Here is a 16,581-nt window from a genome sequence, read left to right on the forward strand (position 1 = left end):
AAAAACAATAATTATATGCCTCTTTAACTAGTAAGGTTAATTTTGCCAAGATATGGCAGTAAATATGACAGCATAAACTCTCCCTCTCATGCAGCTTGTTCCAAATACCCGGAGTGTCTGGGCCATTAGAAACCCTTCATTTCACTCTAGAGAGGTGGTAGGTATCTAGCTGTGTGTGGTGTGGTTACAGTAGTTTGGAGCTCCCTGTGGGCACTGAACATGCTCTGCTGTCTGTGTGCCCTGGGCCTGGGGGTGGGGTTGGGGTTTGATGGAGTGGGAGCTAGCTCAAGGCTGTTATGTGGTGTCTGTTTCCCTACCACAAAGCACAAGCCAAACACGGAAATGCTGGTCTTCCTTCCTAGGGCAAATGAGTATCTGCTGGAGGCCTCCAGAGAAAGATTCCAAGGACACACAGTTATCATGTTTATTACTCTGTTCTTTTTGTTTAACTGAAGCTCGGGCTTGTCTGTTTCCTCCTATTGCACCCTCATTGGAGATGGAGAACAGCTGGTCAGGGTTCTCTGCACCGGTGCCTTCGTGCATACATACTCAGGTCCTCCTTGACTGTTCCCAGACCTCCACAGAACAGCTGGGCTCTGCTGTTCTTTCTGAGTTTCTCACCTTCCTCATAACGAGGCTGTGAACCTTCCCTGGGTTTTGTGGATCCCCTTTGATTTTAAAATATACTGTGGTAAAGTTAGGCGAAACTGGTGCTAGTAGTTTCTGTCCCACCCTGATTTTGTATGTGTTTACTATATTCTTGGCAATTATTAATTAGATAGAGCATTCATATTTTAAAATATTTGTAGTGGTGCAGATGGGGTAATATGCATGAATACCTTTGACGTTGGCAGATACTGTGCTGCTTCTGTGAATTGTTACTTTGTTCTTTATACCTGAGTATCTTTGTCACACCATTCTGAGAAATTAAAAAAATCAAGTAAACTACATTTTGTTAAATTATTTTTAAGTTTCATATGTTTATCTTTTCATGAAGACCTGTTTTCTTAAAAGACAAATGCAAACTAGGAACATTAATGAATAGTTATGATGGATTGACACATTTTACAAAATTATATTCCACATAACTTAGTATCCTTGTAAATGTTTAAAGGAATGAATGAGATAGAAAACAGCTTTTTCTTTAAAGTTTCATAGGCACAGTGGGAAATGAGTGGTGGTTGTTTTTTCCTTTGTTGCTAATGGGTTTTTGGTTATATAAGCAAGTAAGTTGAAAGAATTGGGCCAAAATTGAGGAACTAAGTAATTTCAAATATCAAGTTTATTATTATGATAAAATATACTTTAATAAGCGAGGGTCAGAATTTAACTGCAGCTGGGGAAATTGATGTCAGTTTTATGTGGATATTCTTTCAGTGTTGTAAGAAAGTGTTTGCCATGGCAACCACGATCACATATGACTGCCTACCTCATTCTCATTGCAAGGTCCCAGAGTTCCCATACCCACCCCTCCCTCAATTGCAAGTGAGAAACATCATCATCTCTGTCTCCCTGGAGACTCAGCTGTACACTGCAGCATGTGTTTCGTATTGTACAGTAAAACATTAGCTAGGCAGTTGCAGCTGTCCCTCCCGTTAACTTCAAAACAAACTTAATCTATTTTCCTCTTTAGAACATTAAAAAAAAAAAGAATTTTTTTGTGTATCACAAAGGCACAGTCTAAATGTCAATAGTGAGTTTTAAAGTAAGAATAGAAAGTGTTTAGACATGCAAGCACATGCATTTGGATAGAAACTGATTACGAAGTCATCCAAAAAGAGGGATCTGATGGAGCAGACGGCCTTCTCTTGTTGGAGTTAAGTTTTCAGATTTGTTAACTCTCTGTGTGAATGCTAATTTCTGACTTAGTAGGTTATTGTCCAGACTTTTTTAGTAGAAATGGATAGGTGGTATTGTTTATTTAATATGTATGTTCAATGTCTTTTAAACTTTTGTCTGCACCATTTATACTGTTTAAGAATTATTCTTGTATGTGTGTGCTTGGTTTTGCTCACGTGTGTGTATGTGCACTGTGTGTGCCTGCTGGGTGAGGAGGCTGTGTGTGTGGCTCTGGAGGCTCTAGAACTAGACTTATTGATGGTTATAAGACATGGTGTAAGTGTTGGGACTTTCTCTGCAGGGTCAGCAGGTGCTCTTAATCACTGAGTGTCTCTCTAGCCCCGTGTCCTATTTGTTATGGCATTCTTTAATAACTTAGCTTACAGAAGTTAGTTCTATGGCCTCAGCTAAACAGAAATTTTAAGGGACAGTAGTGTTCAGCCATTTTTCTTTTCTTTTCGTTTTTCTTTTTATTTATTTGTCTCTTATACAATACATCCTGACCACAGCCTCTCCTCCATACACTCCTTCCCACCCCCCTACACCTCCCTTCTCCCCCAGATCCACACCTCCTTCGTTTCCCTTCAGAGAAGAACAAGCCTCCCAGGGATATCAACCAAGCATAGCATTACAAGATGCAATAAGACTAGGTACAAATGTTCGTATCAAGACTGGACTAGGCAACCCAGTAGTAGGAAAGGGGTCCTAAGAGCAGGCGGAAGAGTCAGAGACACCCCCACTCCCACTGTTAGGAGTCCCACAAAAACCCCAAGATACACAACCACATCATGTATGCAGAAGACCTAGGGCAGATCCATGCAAGCTCCATGATTGCCACCTCTGTCTCTGTGAGCCCCATGAAGGAGCCCTGCTTGGTTGATTTGGTGGGCTGTGTTCTCCTGGTATCCTCCATTCCCTCTGATTCCTACAGTCTTTCTCTGTTCTTTAGCAGCGTTCCCCAAGCTTGGAGGACCTGATTGGAGACCTCCAATTTAGACTCTTTCCTCATAATGTCTGGCTGTGGGTCTCTGCACCCGCTCCCATCTGCATCCAGAGGAAGCCTCTTTGATAATGACTGGACAAGGCACCCATCTATCATTAGGAGTCATTCCATTGATTTTCTTTTTTCTCTGCCTGTCATGTTTGATGCTACCCTAGGTCTCTGGGCTTCCAGTCTCTGGTTCCTGGCCATGCAGAGCGTGGGCTCCCTCTTGTGGCATGGGCCTCAAGTTAAACCATTGGTTGGCCACTCCCACAATTCTCTGTCACCATTGCCCTAGCACATCTTGCAGCAGGACAGGGTTTTGTGGCTGGGTTAGCATCCCAGTTTCTCATTTTCTCTTTCCATAGCCTGTAGAGTACCTTCCCACACCAAAGAGACTAGAACGTAGGAGTGAAGGTCCCATGCAGACAGCTCGACCTCTCTACTTTTTGGAAACTCCTATATAATTTCATGTCAGAATTGTGTCACTTGGCCGCTCTGCCAGAAGAGGTCTCACCCTGACAGGAATGGAAGGGCTGCAGACAGGACAGAGGCTCTCGGGGCGGGCGGGAGACAGTTCTGTGAGTCCCTCTGTGTTGTTGAGCCCTGGGGTCGTCTGCCCTTACCTTCCTCTTTCGTTGCTTGTATTCGATGTCTGACTTTCTGCAGAAGAAAGGGTCGGTTCTTATCCAGCCTTTCCTCTGCTCTTCATGAAAGGAAATTCCTATTGAAGTAATCTTGCTTTTAGTTTTGAAGACTTCCCCCCCCCCCACAAAAGGGTTATTTTCCAATAACTCTTACAGAGTCAACAAATGTCTAAAATTCAACTTAAAGAAGTTTGTCCCATTTTTTTCTCTTCAGGTGATTTTATAACAAGATGTTATTAACCTGGGTATGCTTGCGCATACTTTTCTCCTTCTTCTAAGCATATGCTGTTGCACTTGCTATATAGCCTACATTAGCAGGTGCTTTAAATTAGTACTAGTTTCTCATAGGAAAAAGTTGGTCTTCCATTCATTCCCACTGTGCTTTGGGTGAATTTTCTCAGATATAAAGATCTGAATCAGGAGTTACAGTGGGCTGGAAGTATAGCCCTGGCTTTAGTTCCAAGCCCCCCCCCCACACACACACACAAATATGCCCACACAAACACATGCACTCTCTCATGGCCACACACACAAAGTGAATCCCTTGTATATTAAAAGACTCTTAAGTGCTTCACTATAACACCAAAGTGTTGGTCAAGTTTTTGAAAGGCGTTCTATAAGTCCTGGGGAAAAGTGCAAACCATAACTGGAATATCTGTAGTGAGGCCAGTGCTGAGTGAAGGGAGGTGCTGGGAGAGGAGAGATTTGAGAATGGGTATTTCTCAGGGGGTACTGTTTACTTAGTAGTTTTGAAGTGCCTGTGTGTGTATGTGTGTTACCAAAGCTCTTATACATACTTAATTTACTTGTAAAGAATGCAGTTAACACTCAGGAGGCTGAGGCAAAAGGATCATGAGTTCAGGGCCAACCAACTTAGGCTGGTCTTTGGAAATTTTACTTTCCCAGTTGTTAAGTTCCAGCCGTCAAAGATCATTTTCCTCTCCTCTCTGACATTGTTTCATGTTAAAATTTTCAAATGTCTATGCATATGACCCAGTTTAATGAATATCAGAACTTATAACTATGTGTATAATTCCATTACAGAATTACTCTTCTTGGGCTAGGGGTATACAGTCAAGCATATACCTAACATAGATGATGTCCTGAACTTGTTCCCTAGTGTCTCTGTCCCTCTCTCTCTCTCTCTCTCTCTCTCTCTCTCTCTCTCTCTCTCTCTCTCTCTCTCTCTCTCTCTCTCCTCTCTCTCAGTAAGAGCAATGAAGGAGAAGGGAGAGAGAAAGGAATACTAAGCAGAGGGTTTCTCTGTTATCTCCTTACCTCTCCCTTTGTGTTTTGGTTTTATCAAGTATCTTGTAGAGAATTTGTTCAAATGTAGTTTTAACTTACTGTATTATTTTCCTCATAAAGTGGTTTGGAAATTGAGACTGAGGTTTAATTTATAGAACCTATTTTATAGTAAGAGGTTGCAGTAGAAACCAAATTTCAGTTCTGAAAATCCAGAAATGCGTGTTTTAATGATGAAGTCTAGAGACAGATCAGGGGTATTTAAAATTTGTTGGGAATGTTAGTGAAGTGTGTGTTCTCCTTCATGTCAGTGATACAGCCTTAGAGCATCCAGCAGTTCCTAACCTCCTCAGTCTGCTTCCTGGTCTGTCCATCAGCAGGTGAGTGGAGACACTGCAGTGAACGTGGAGTGCACATATGTCCTCACGACCTGCTGTCAGCTTTTTAGATACTTAGTAGGAATGAGGTGTAAAGTTTGTGTTATATGTGGTTTACCATTTAAACTACCTAACCAGTATGAAACCGGTAAAGAGTTTGTAGCATTAGGAGAAAATTATATCATTTAAAGTAATGAGATATTTTACACAAATACATGCACTACAATTCCTGTTTCCTACATCCTTACCTGAGCAAACTTATCTATAATCCAGGTATGCCAAATAAATACACACAGGGACTTAGGAGGTGGGAAGAGGAAAGGGAAGATGAATGGATGCCTGCATGATAGTTCCATCTCATTAACGCTCCTCTTTTTCCCCCTTTTATTGAAAGTAGTTTTTTTTCTCACATAATGTATCCTGATTATGGTTTCTTCTCCCTCTCCTCCTCCCAGTTCCTCCCCACCTCCCCTCCCATTCAATTCCATTCCTTTTCTGTCTCTCATTAGAAACAGACTTCTAAGGAATAATAATAAAACATAACAAAATATAATAAGGTATAACAAAAACTATCACATTGGAGTTGGACATTGCCACTCTTGTTAAGTTAAAAGATTCCTGACTTTGAATTTATGACAGAAAGTAGACACTGTTTCTGATTCACCCTCTGCTAGAGGCTGGAAGTGGACCTTTTTAGCATTGCATTCTATTGTTGAAATGGTTTCATACCCCATCTTCATCCAGCAGTGCTCCGTAGCTGTCAGTATTAAGCTGCATGTACTGTTGCAAGTGCATTTGAAATTGGCCAGGTCACTGTTATGACTGTTGTCTCAGTTCACAGTGTCACGAGTCTGAGGAGCATGTCACTTGAACAGAACTGGGCTATTTCATCTGAAAACACACAGCAAAGACGGACAAGTCTGTGAAAGGAGCTTACATGAGTACAAGTGACAGGACACAGTGACTTTCTTGTCCTCCCTCCAGGAAGTCCTTCTTTAAACGGAAGATAACTTACTTTCTATCTGCAGAAGTAATGGAGGACTGCCTTCTTGGTGGTCTCCGGGACAGTGTTTGAAACCCGGGGCTTTAAGGAATCCAATTTAGAAACTACTGATCAAGACCTTAACCACAGGATTTAAAAATAAAATGTGTTATTCTAAATGTTTATTCTTTACTGTAATTGTCCAATATAAAAAATAAGCCATCAAAAGATTCTGAGCAGCAGAATGGCATGGTTTGTTTGTGTTTGGAAAGTCACTGTGCTGACAACATCCGGTTCCCAGAAGCCCAGGCATTGGAGGCCACAGCGCCCTCAGTCCCTTTCTTATGGAGCAGGCAAAAAATGCCTAGAGACTAAGTATCAAAGATAGAGAAATTTGGGGGAAGGGCTTGGACTTTCCTCTACGGGATGAGCCTCCCCATGGGAGGCCTTGCCTTCCCGTGGTGGGGGAGTGGTAGGGTTTGGGGGGGAGACTGGGGGTGGGAGGAGGTAAGAGGGGGAATCTTTGATTGGTGTGTAAAGGGAATGAAAAAAATTTCTTAAAAAAAAAAGAAAAAAGATAGAGAAATTTAAATACCTCCATTTAAACCACTTTTGGGTCAGTTTTGGGGAGAGGAGAGTCCGAATTAATGCTCAGCCTCATTGCTGTAAAGATTGAGTGACTGTGTTGGCCTTGGCGGAGGAGGGTGATCGGAAGAGCTGCAGGTTTGGTGGGGACAATCTTGCATTTAGCCTCAGAAGTTAACCGCTAACTCATGTCCTCTCTACTAAGTGGTGTAATAGCAAGCAGCTGAGAACTTGGAAACAGCGCTTGAGACCGTTTGAGATAAAGAAATGGCTTCGGGAGATGTAGATAGAAATAAGACAGGCAAAAGGCAAAGCCACAGTGCCCGAGGAGCAGGGGAGTCAGGTCCAAGACTTACAAGGAAGCAGTCAGATGAAGGGAAAAACCAATCAGGCTTTCCAGGTTCTGAACAGCTTAAAAGTCTGACATTATAATTAGCACAGACATAAACATAAAAAAAAGAAATGTTTAAAATGTACTGTCCTTGACAATGGCACTGTTCTTAATAAAATTATGATAAAGATGTCATTAAAATAATGAAATGTTTTATAGTTAAGAGATACGGGGTCTTTATACATTTGTTTCATATTTATTTGGCCTGGGTACTTCTTTCATCTTACTTTTAGGATTGACTGTGTTGGCCTTGACCTTGACCAGAATAAATTTATTATATGGCTCACTGAAAATAATCCCCTGTTTCAATAAATGTCATAGTTCTTTAACTGTTAGAGCTTATACCCTCCTTCTGTATTTGTTTACCTAAGGAAATGTCACATCGCCCCAAGTACAAAGACCGTCTTTCATGGACTACTTTGATAAGCAGGACTTCAAGAACAAGAGTCATGAAAATTGTAATCAGAGTGTTCGTGAGCCCTGCCCTGTGTCACCGAGGGTTTTTCCTGATGACTGGAGAGTCCCTCAAGATGGAGACTTTGACTTTGTAAGTACATTTTCTCTCTTCTTTCTAGATTTTTTTTCATCACATTGAGGAACATAGTTCATAAATATGAACTGTGTGTCTATAAATTATAGACTGTGTATTAATGTGTAACCATAGCTATGGCTGTAATTGTAGCTTATTTAAAGAACTATACTAACAGCAAAATGTAAATATCGCTAAATAAATCAGCTCGAATTTAGAGAAACATATAGGCCCTCCAAAATACTGTACATGATAATCATTTCAGTTATCAGAATAAACCATGCAGACTCAAACATACTCTAACATGATGTGTACATGGACTCTATCTCATAGCCTACACACTGAAAACTAACTAATATGTCAACTGTACTTGGTTTCCACATTAAAACTGTGTCTAGGTAACATGGAACTTCTGTAGAAAACTGTGTCTAGGTAACATGTAGCTTCAGTAGAAAACTGTCTAGGTAACATGGAACTTCAGTAGAAAACTGTCTAGGTAACATGAGCTTCAGTAGAAAACTGTCTAGGTAACATGAGCTTCAGTAGAAAACTGTGTTCTAGTGTGTATTTTGTTTTATTTGTTTCTTCTACTTGGTTCATTATTGTTTCTTTAAAGAATGTAAAGAATACAGATAATCATTTTGACACATTTGTTTCCAGAACTTGAAAAACAAGTTCTCAATGAATTCTTTGATGGGAAAAAAAATTGCATTGAAATTAGCTTCAGCAAGTTTTCAATACTTTGTTACTTTTGCAAAGTATTCTGGAATAGTTATTTTCCAAATAAAATTATAATAATTTATAATTATATTTATTAGTAGACATAATACTTATAAGCAAATAAAATGTAGATCATACATATCTTAAAATTTTAAGTAGTATTAACCCATTCTTTAGATGTCATGATAAATGATTTGGGATTATAATTATTTTAAAGTAGTGACTTTTCTAATCACTTTTATTTTTGTGTATGTATGTGTGTGTATGTATTTGTGTATATATGTATATATATATATTGTGTGTGTGTGTGTGTGTGTGTGTGTGTGTGTGTGTATTTAGAAACCAGAAGGCAAAAATTGGTTTCTCACTTCCCACGTGATTTCTGGGTTTTGTACTTGGGTCACTGGGAATGTTTCCAGGTGCCTTTACCCACTGAGTCATTTCTCTAACCTGGGATTATAAATATTTTTAATTTTGAATGCTTTTCTCCTAAATGTCTTCATTACTTGAGTTCTTTTCATAATGAGGTGTTAAGATTTAAAAATTTCTCAATAAATTTAGTAATAATTACTAGTAAATATTAGCACCGTAATTCATGAATTAGCTTGAAAATAATTGCAGTATCTGTTTACCATTTTTTCAATACTGAGGAACTAAGAAAAAACAAAATCTGTATTTCCTTTGTTCTGGTAAGATTTCATTTTAAGCCATCTACTTAAAAAATACATAAATTATTTAGAATGCTGACATTCTCACTGTAAATCATTCATGAGCATGATGAATAATGTAAAATATTTAGCATCAAAGAATTCTGTCTTGTTTCAGAATAAATCTTAACCTCTTGGATGGTTTAAAATGAGTGCACAGTGAGTGGTCGATAAAATACCACAGATAAGAAATAGGGTCATGGAAGACTGGTACACTGGAAACTGTGGATGCTACTGAAAGTAAAGGAAATAGCTATGCATGAAAAGACATTTCCTGTTCATTTATTGGAGGACTTAGAATGTTAACATTGCACAGGGATCTGCAGATTCATGTGCTCTATCAAAACTATAACAACACTTTTTAGAGAAGCACAAAAACTCATCATAAATTCAACGGCCACTAGACATTAAGCTAACTTTGAAAAGAACATAAAGAAGTAAATGTCACTGCACTGAGAGCTGTGTGGTAATGGCATGAAGACTAAAAGATGCACTGTAGTGAGTGGAGGGCCGTCGGCTAACCCCTCATGGGTATTGTATGGTGAGTAAGCTTTCGATGATGGTGCCAAGACCACTTGTGTTAGTCAGCTCTGACCACTGTGTCAGAATACCTGAGGTGAATGTTTTATAACAAGAAAGAATTTATTTGAGCCCACGGTTTTAGAGGCTCCAGAATATGATCAGGTAAACCCATTACTTTCAAACCTTTCATAGGGTTCCCAGATGGTATTCGGAGAGGGGGAGCCAGAAGCAGTAAACTGCTCACCTGTGACTAAAAAGGAAAAGAAAGTGGCGAGGGTCCCACAGTCCCTTCTTCAGACTTGCCCTCGGTGACCTACGAGCCTGCCACTGGGCCTCACAGCTCACACGTTCTATCACTTCCCAGTAGTGCCACCTCTAACACATGGATCTTTGAGTAACATTCGATGTCTAAAATACAGCCCAGGTAGGTAGTTTTTGACAGATGGTCCCAGGAAAGCTGGATATGCCTGAGAAGGGAATAAAGCCTGGCCATTGCCTTATTCTGTACACAAAAAGTTAACCAAAGTTGATCAAAGGTTTAAATCTAGGAACTGGAAAGGCAGGAAGATTCCTGATGCGGGTTCCTTCCTTTTTCTTTTGAATTTGACAGCAAAAGAAGAAGTAATAGAACAGTAAATAGACCGACTGTCAAACCTAAGCACGTGGGCATCAAAGGATGCTGTCAGCTCGGGAAAGAGTGACTTTCGAAACTGGAAAAGGTGTTTTCAAACTACATATTTGGTGATGGGTTAACATCCGAGTGTTTAATGAACAACTAAATGGCAGCAGGACAAAACTGTTTTAAAAGTGAACAAAGGAGCTAAATATCAATTTCTCCACTGAAGATAAAGTACTGATAAATACATTAGAAAGTGCAATGAATTTAAACTCAATGGAATAAGGAACTTTAACCCCTTTCAGAATAATGACATAAAGCCCTGAACACAGATGGATAGGGGTGTGTGTGTGTGTGTGTGTGTGTGTGTGTGTGTGTGTGTGTGTGTATAGATAGATAGATAGATATAGATATATAGATATATATATCTCCTCAGCCTGCTGGCTAAGATCAAGGGCAGACAGCAGCCACGTTTCCAGCTAGGATATTATGAAGTAAGTCAGTGGAAAATATTGGTGGCTTTATTCTCTCTTCATATTTTTCCTATTGCTTTATTAAAATTCAAACCTTGGGCATTTACCTTTTCTAACTTTTACAGATCTCTGATTTTATATCTGCCTTGGTGTGTGTCCTGTTATACATATTGTACTATTTTGAGTCACATTAATAGAACTTTCTTATGATTAAGATTACCATGTAGGATTGATTGATAGGAAAAGACAAGGAAATAAGTCATGAACAAAATAATAATTAAATGTAACAGAAATCAAGCAACATGCATCAGTGTAGGAGACATTAGGGAGGATAATTCAGGGAAATGATTGGCTTACTAGATGGATGAGAACTATTCTGGTGAAAGTAAAAAATGAAAAGATTCAAGAGGGGAGTGTATCAGCAGGACAGAGACTCCAGGGGTCATAAAACTAGACCCAGTTTTTACACAGTAATTTCTTCACTCCCTGGCACAGACTGGGCTGCCTTGAAGAGGAAGTGAGGGAGTGACCAGGACAGTTCTGCCTTCCTAGCCTTTACTGCACCTGTCATCTGGAACCACGCCACCCTCTCATTACTCTAAGGACTGGAAAATATTTGTAGCAGCCACCGAAGAACACATTCATGGGGATAAATAGAGGAGGGTTGCCTGGAGATGAGGCAGGAATCGCTGAGAGTCACAGTCAGGTTAGTAGAAGACGGTGAGACAGAGTCCGAGGGAAGCGTGGGTGGACGGTGTGTGTGCTTTGGTACAGTGTAGCTCGGCTCACAGTGAGAGGGAGGGAACTGAAGTCAAGAGAGACTGCTACCTGACTCCAGCTGTTGTTCACAGGAAAATCTGGTCAGATTCATTCTCTTATCTGTCTCATACAGAATGTTCAAATACGTGACTCATTTGTTTTGGAGTGTGAAGTGTGCTAAGGATCCTGTGGCCTCTCTTTATGGTCTGTTTCAAGGCTGCTTTCCAAAAGAATTGAATTTTGTAGGTTCCTTTGTCTGTTTGATAGAATATTGCTTTAAACAAGCCAAGGTTGTTTGGTTCAGTTTTTCAAGACATAGAAGTTATCCTTCTGCCTTTTCAATAAATAAGAGCACTTATTTCAATAAATAAGAGCACTTAACCATCTCCATGTTCAGAGTGGATTCCTGAAGGGTGGGTGGGGCTTGTTCTCAGAGGCACCTGCTACCCAGGTGTCCTAGGACTAGGAAGCATTTTTTTTATCTTAAAGTCTATATGCAGTATAATTTGTATATTTTCTTTTGAATTTTTAGCATTTATCTTCTGTGAACTGTTTCATTATGTTCTTGGATGTAATAAGATAGCAACAGAATTTATGGCATGACCAATTGGAAAGTTACCATGTAAAGATAGGAGATAAAATATATTTGGGCTGGTTAGCTGATTGCTTTAACTCTGTTAAAAAGAGGGGAGTGGATTCTGTTTGGAGTGTGTCTGTGAAGATGCCCAAAACACGTACAAAAGGCAGATCTGCTTCTTGTAACACCAAGCTGATGTTTGGGGTTTGTTAGAATTATTTCCAAAACATCCTCAGCGTCCAGATTGTTTAAATGGAGTGCATGTAGATTTTGTTTTTCAAAAGTTACAGCATCACATTTAAATAGACATATTTTTGGTAATGTAAAGACTTTGGAATAAGAGCAAATATTTAGAAGCCATCTGTTAGTTCCAGTGCTTTTAAAGGAAGAAACTGGGTTGAAAATAATTACTAGAGTAAGTGGAATTAGGCAAGTCAACTAGTTTTGGTTTTAGCCCAAACTAATTGTAAGTTAGCATTTCCTGATTGCTCTGATTCTTAACTATTTACTTGGTCTGTGTTGTTCTTTTGAGCTAAGGCCTGTAAGAATTCTCTGGAGGACTGAAAACTGCAATAATTATGGCAGAAAACGAGCAAACCCTCTCCTCTGAGTGTGAACTGGCCTAGCTAGGTCTTCTGTAGTCCGACCTCTGATTACTGGCTTTGCAGGTTCGTTGGGTTACAGCAGTGGCTCTTAACCTGTGGGTCATGACCCCTTTGTCAAAACTCTGTCTCCAAAAAGTGTTTACATTGCAATTCATAAAGTACAAAATTACAGTTATGAAGTAGCAACAAAGATAATTTTATGGTTGGGGGTCACCACAACATGAGGAGCTGTATTAAAGGGTCGCAGGGTTAGGAAGGTTGAAAATCACTGAGTTATACGGAAACCAAAGTAAGTCAGTTCTGAAAAATGCAGAAAACGGCAAACCCAGAAAAAGAATGAGCCCCGAAGTCACCATGAGCCTTTAAAGGCGTCTTCCTGTGTTTTTGGAGGGTCCCTCACCGTCTCCCTGTCAGCAGTTGCGAAGGGTAATTAAGAGACGAGGGTGGGGTGAGGTTGTGGTGGTGGAGGACACGAAGAGGCCAAGAGAAGCCAGTAGCAGAGCCCGCCTTGTAGAAAGTCTGAGGAGAAAACCTGAGCCGGCCCCAGCCAGGTCCTTCCATGCTGTCATGTGCTCTCTCTGGTGAAGGGTAGATGACTCTTCACTTTGCAAGAGATTGTGGCCGAAAGCTTTTCTTATACTTGAAGGACTGTTCTTTTCCTTCTTTGGACTGAGGAAATCAGTTTAATTGGGTATTTAAGCACGTTGTCATCAATTAGCTTTGCATTAATTAAATAATTATTGCCAACTATTTCCAGATGTGTGCAAGAGTATTAACAGAATATGAAAAGATAGCTGTAGGTGCTTTAGATTTATTTTTTATGGGGTACAGAAGAAATAAACTCATAAACTCTCCAGTGTTGGGCGAACAGCCTGGGTGAGTTTATGATTACAGGTGTACATGTGGGGCGAGCTCCAATGGATGTGGTATATTGTGCTTTCACTTCTCACTCGTTCCTTATAGAGCCAACAGGAAATTAAAATTAATGAGAAGCCTGCACTTCAGAATACTTGCAGAATTCTTGCCTATTTTTTGCCAGCTCACGAAATTGTTCTGGCAGTCATGTCCAACAGATGGAGTGGTATGTGCAGAGTTGTGTCATGTGATCGTCTAGCTCTGTAGGGTCTGTGTAAGGTTTTGACTGTACATTTACTAAGACATTAAAGAGAATCATAATCTGTTTTGAAAAGAAAAGTGGCCTCCATTCAAAGATGTGTTTATGTACCATAGAAAATAATGAGAATAGTAGGCAGCAGAGCCAGAGTTGGTTGAATCCATGGGAGTCAAAGGTTGGACATTTGGAATGGAACCACTCCTGGTTTCTCGGGTGTTATTTAAACCATTTAACCACCTAAGGGAAAGTTTCTGCTTTCTTATCTAAATGTGATATTTGAAACATAGTTTCTGAAGTTTTTATTTGATAGTTGTGTCTAGGCAAAATCAACTGAAACATTAAGCTAATTCTGCTTATTTAGGTAATTAATTCTTAAGTTAAAACTCAATATGGCATCATTTCCTTTACAAATTAAAGTAAGTAGGCCTGTACTTATTGGATTAATTAAGATAGAAGGCACAGGTGCGGTATGCTTCCCTGTCACCATGTTGGAATTTATTAAGATGTTTAAAGCTTAGGACAAAAAACGTCCCACCAAAAAACGTTCTAGGAAACAAAGCCTTTCCTCACAGTAATTTGTTCTTTTTAAGTGTAATTTACTTAGAAGATTGTATTGGGAAAATTGGCTACTTTACACTAACAACAAATATATTGTTCTCCAAACATATGTTTGGGTTAATGTTCTGTCTGGAGAAGTCATTTTGCCTCTGAGGGCTTTCTGTTCAGAGACGTATTTGGAATACTTAGTCAGTAAGCATTAAGGACTGCTACAGTGAGTACATGAAAGATGTTAATCAATAGTGAATTTTAGGATCAAAGGGTTAGACGATCTAATTCATCATCTTTTAATTTAAAACTGGTGTCCGCTAATGTTTACCTCTTGAAATAAACCATGAGATTTAAACTAAATTTTGGAATTGATTGAGGACACCAGGAGCATATCGATTTGTGTTTTGAGATGGAATAGGTTTTTTGTAATTTTTAATTTTTGAGGTTATAATGTAATTACATCATTTTCTAGCTTCTTTCTTCCCTCTAGTTCTCCTATATAACCCCCACCTTGCTGTTTCTCAGAGCCATGGCCTCTTTTCTATTTAATTGTTGTTACATATATACATATATATTCCTAAATATAGAAATACAACCTGTTCAGTCCATTTAAAATTACGTGTTGTCTGTATATAGGAATGGGATTGTTTTTACTTGAATTGGCATAAGTGAAAATTCATTTAAATGAGGCTTTACACCTTCCCTATTCAGATCTTGAGAGTACACATAGCCGAGTATCCAGGGCCTTGCTCTGACTGGCTTCCTGGTGTGTTTCTGGATCCTGTTGGAGCTGTTGGCTTGCTGGCCTGGATGAGCTGGTACTGGCCTGTTTTCCTTCACATTCTGATATTAGAGTAACTGACTTCCCCATGTTCCCCCTCCCTCCTTTCAAATACAAAGCTTTTGGAAAGGTTGGATTCTTCCTGCTGAATGATTCTCTAGTGCTGGCATCTTAAAATAAGTCTCAACTCTAACTGGGCATCTGGGCATATACCCATAATCACCCTGGAAGCTGAGGTAGGAGAACTGTGAGTTCAAGGCCAACCTGGGCAATATAGGGATTCTTATTTAACAACAACACAAGTCCAAAGCTCAAGTGTCTTAGCTCAAAACCAAAGTCACCTGACTTCACAACTGTTCCTTGTAACTGTAGACAGACTGATGCACCTCTGAGGGTGACAGAGTGATAATGTGTACTGTTGAGATGAGCGCACCGTGGTGATATGTTGATGGCGTTGATTTATTTCACAGGTCACAGGGAGAACGCTTTATTTTCTTTATGAATTAAATAATAAACAAAGCTGCCCCTGAGCGTTTCCCAGGGATGATGTGGTGCTCTTTGGGTTTGGATGGGGAGATTATTTACCTCGATAAAATTTAAGGAATAGTTTCAGCTTTTGTGTCTTTTGTTAACAGTTCCTTAAGCATTTACCTTGGTGTCTCGGTCTGTAATTAAGTTATATAAGCACTTTTTAGATAGTTGCAACTAATTAGGTGCATACCTAAATTAGTCCCCTGATATACATACACTTCAAAGCACATAATTAGCATGAAATTTTCCAAGTTTCTTAACACGAATTCACTCTCAGTTCAGAATTATACTTTCAGAAACAACTTTTATAAGGCAAACAGACAAGTTATGAAGTACTTTGGAGATACAAAGTAAGTACTTTTTTAAAATATTTTTATTTTATAGTTAATTTAATTTTACATATCAGCCACAGATTCCCCTGTCCTCCCTTCTCCCACCCCCCAGCCTTCCCCCCCAATCCAACCCCCATTCCCACCTCCTCCAAGGCAAGGTCTCCCCTGGGGAGTCAGCCAAGCCTGGTAGATTCATTTGAGGCAGGTCCAGTCCCCTCCTCCCTACACCAAGGCCTGGAGAGATGGCTCAGTGGTTAAGAGCACCTAACTGCTCTTCCAGAGGTCCTGAGTTCAATTCCCAGTACCCACATGGTGGCTCACAACCGTCTGTAATGGAATCAGATTCCTTCTGGTGTGCTTGCTATAATCAAATATAAAATACATGGATAAACAAATCTTTTAAAAAATTCATAGGAGCTAGAAAGATGGCTCAGTGGTTAAGTAAGTACTTTTTAAAAGAAGTCTCATTATAGTTCTTTATGGTACAAATAAAAGTTGAATGAATGTGAATTATAGGTGCCACATATAGCCTGTATTAGTATTTTATTAGCAGGAAGCTAAACATTTCACAGAAAACAGTTTACGAAGGTAGATACTAACTTAAGTTCTAACCGTGGAAGAAGCTTAAGACTGAATTGTGCTAACTTCTCTTGTAAGGATGCTGACATGGGCCACACTACTGCATAGGCACAAACACTGACTTCAGAATCCTGTTTAT

At 39.6% G+C, this 16,581-nt stretch overlaps 1 protein-coding gene across 1 annotated transcript in view; it reads left to right on the forward strand.

Moving 5' to 3' along the window:
* The window catches only part of Stk3 (serine/threonine kinase 3), a 247,264-nt gene that overhangs the window by 181,359 nt on the left and 49,324 nt on the right, over positions 1-16,581 (forward strand). Inside the window, exon 10 of the mRNA XM_059246972.1 lies at positions 7,420-7,595. Coding sequence (XP_059102955.1) covers positions 7,420-7,595 — 176 coding nt within the window. The remainder of the gene's footprint in view (positions 1-7,419; positions 7,596-16,581) is intronic.

The sequence above is a fragment of the Peromyscus eremicus genome, chromosome 20, assembly GCF_949786415.1.
Source record: "Peromyscus eremicus chromosome 20, PerEre_H2_v1, whole genome shotgun sequence".
Classification (NCBI taxonomy): domain Eukaryota; kingdom Metazoa; phylum Chordata; class Mammalia; order Rodentia; family Cricetidae; genus Peromyscus; species Peromyscus eremicus.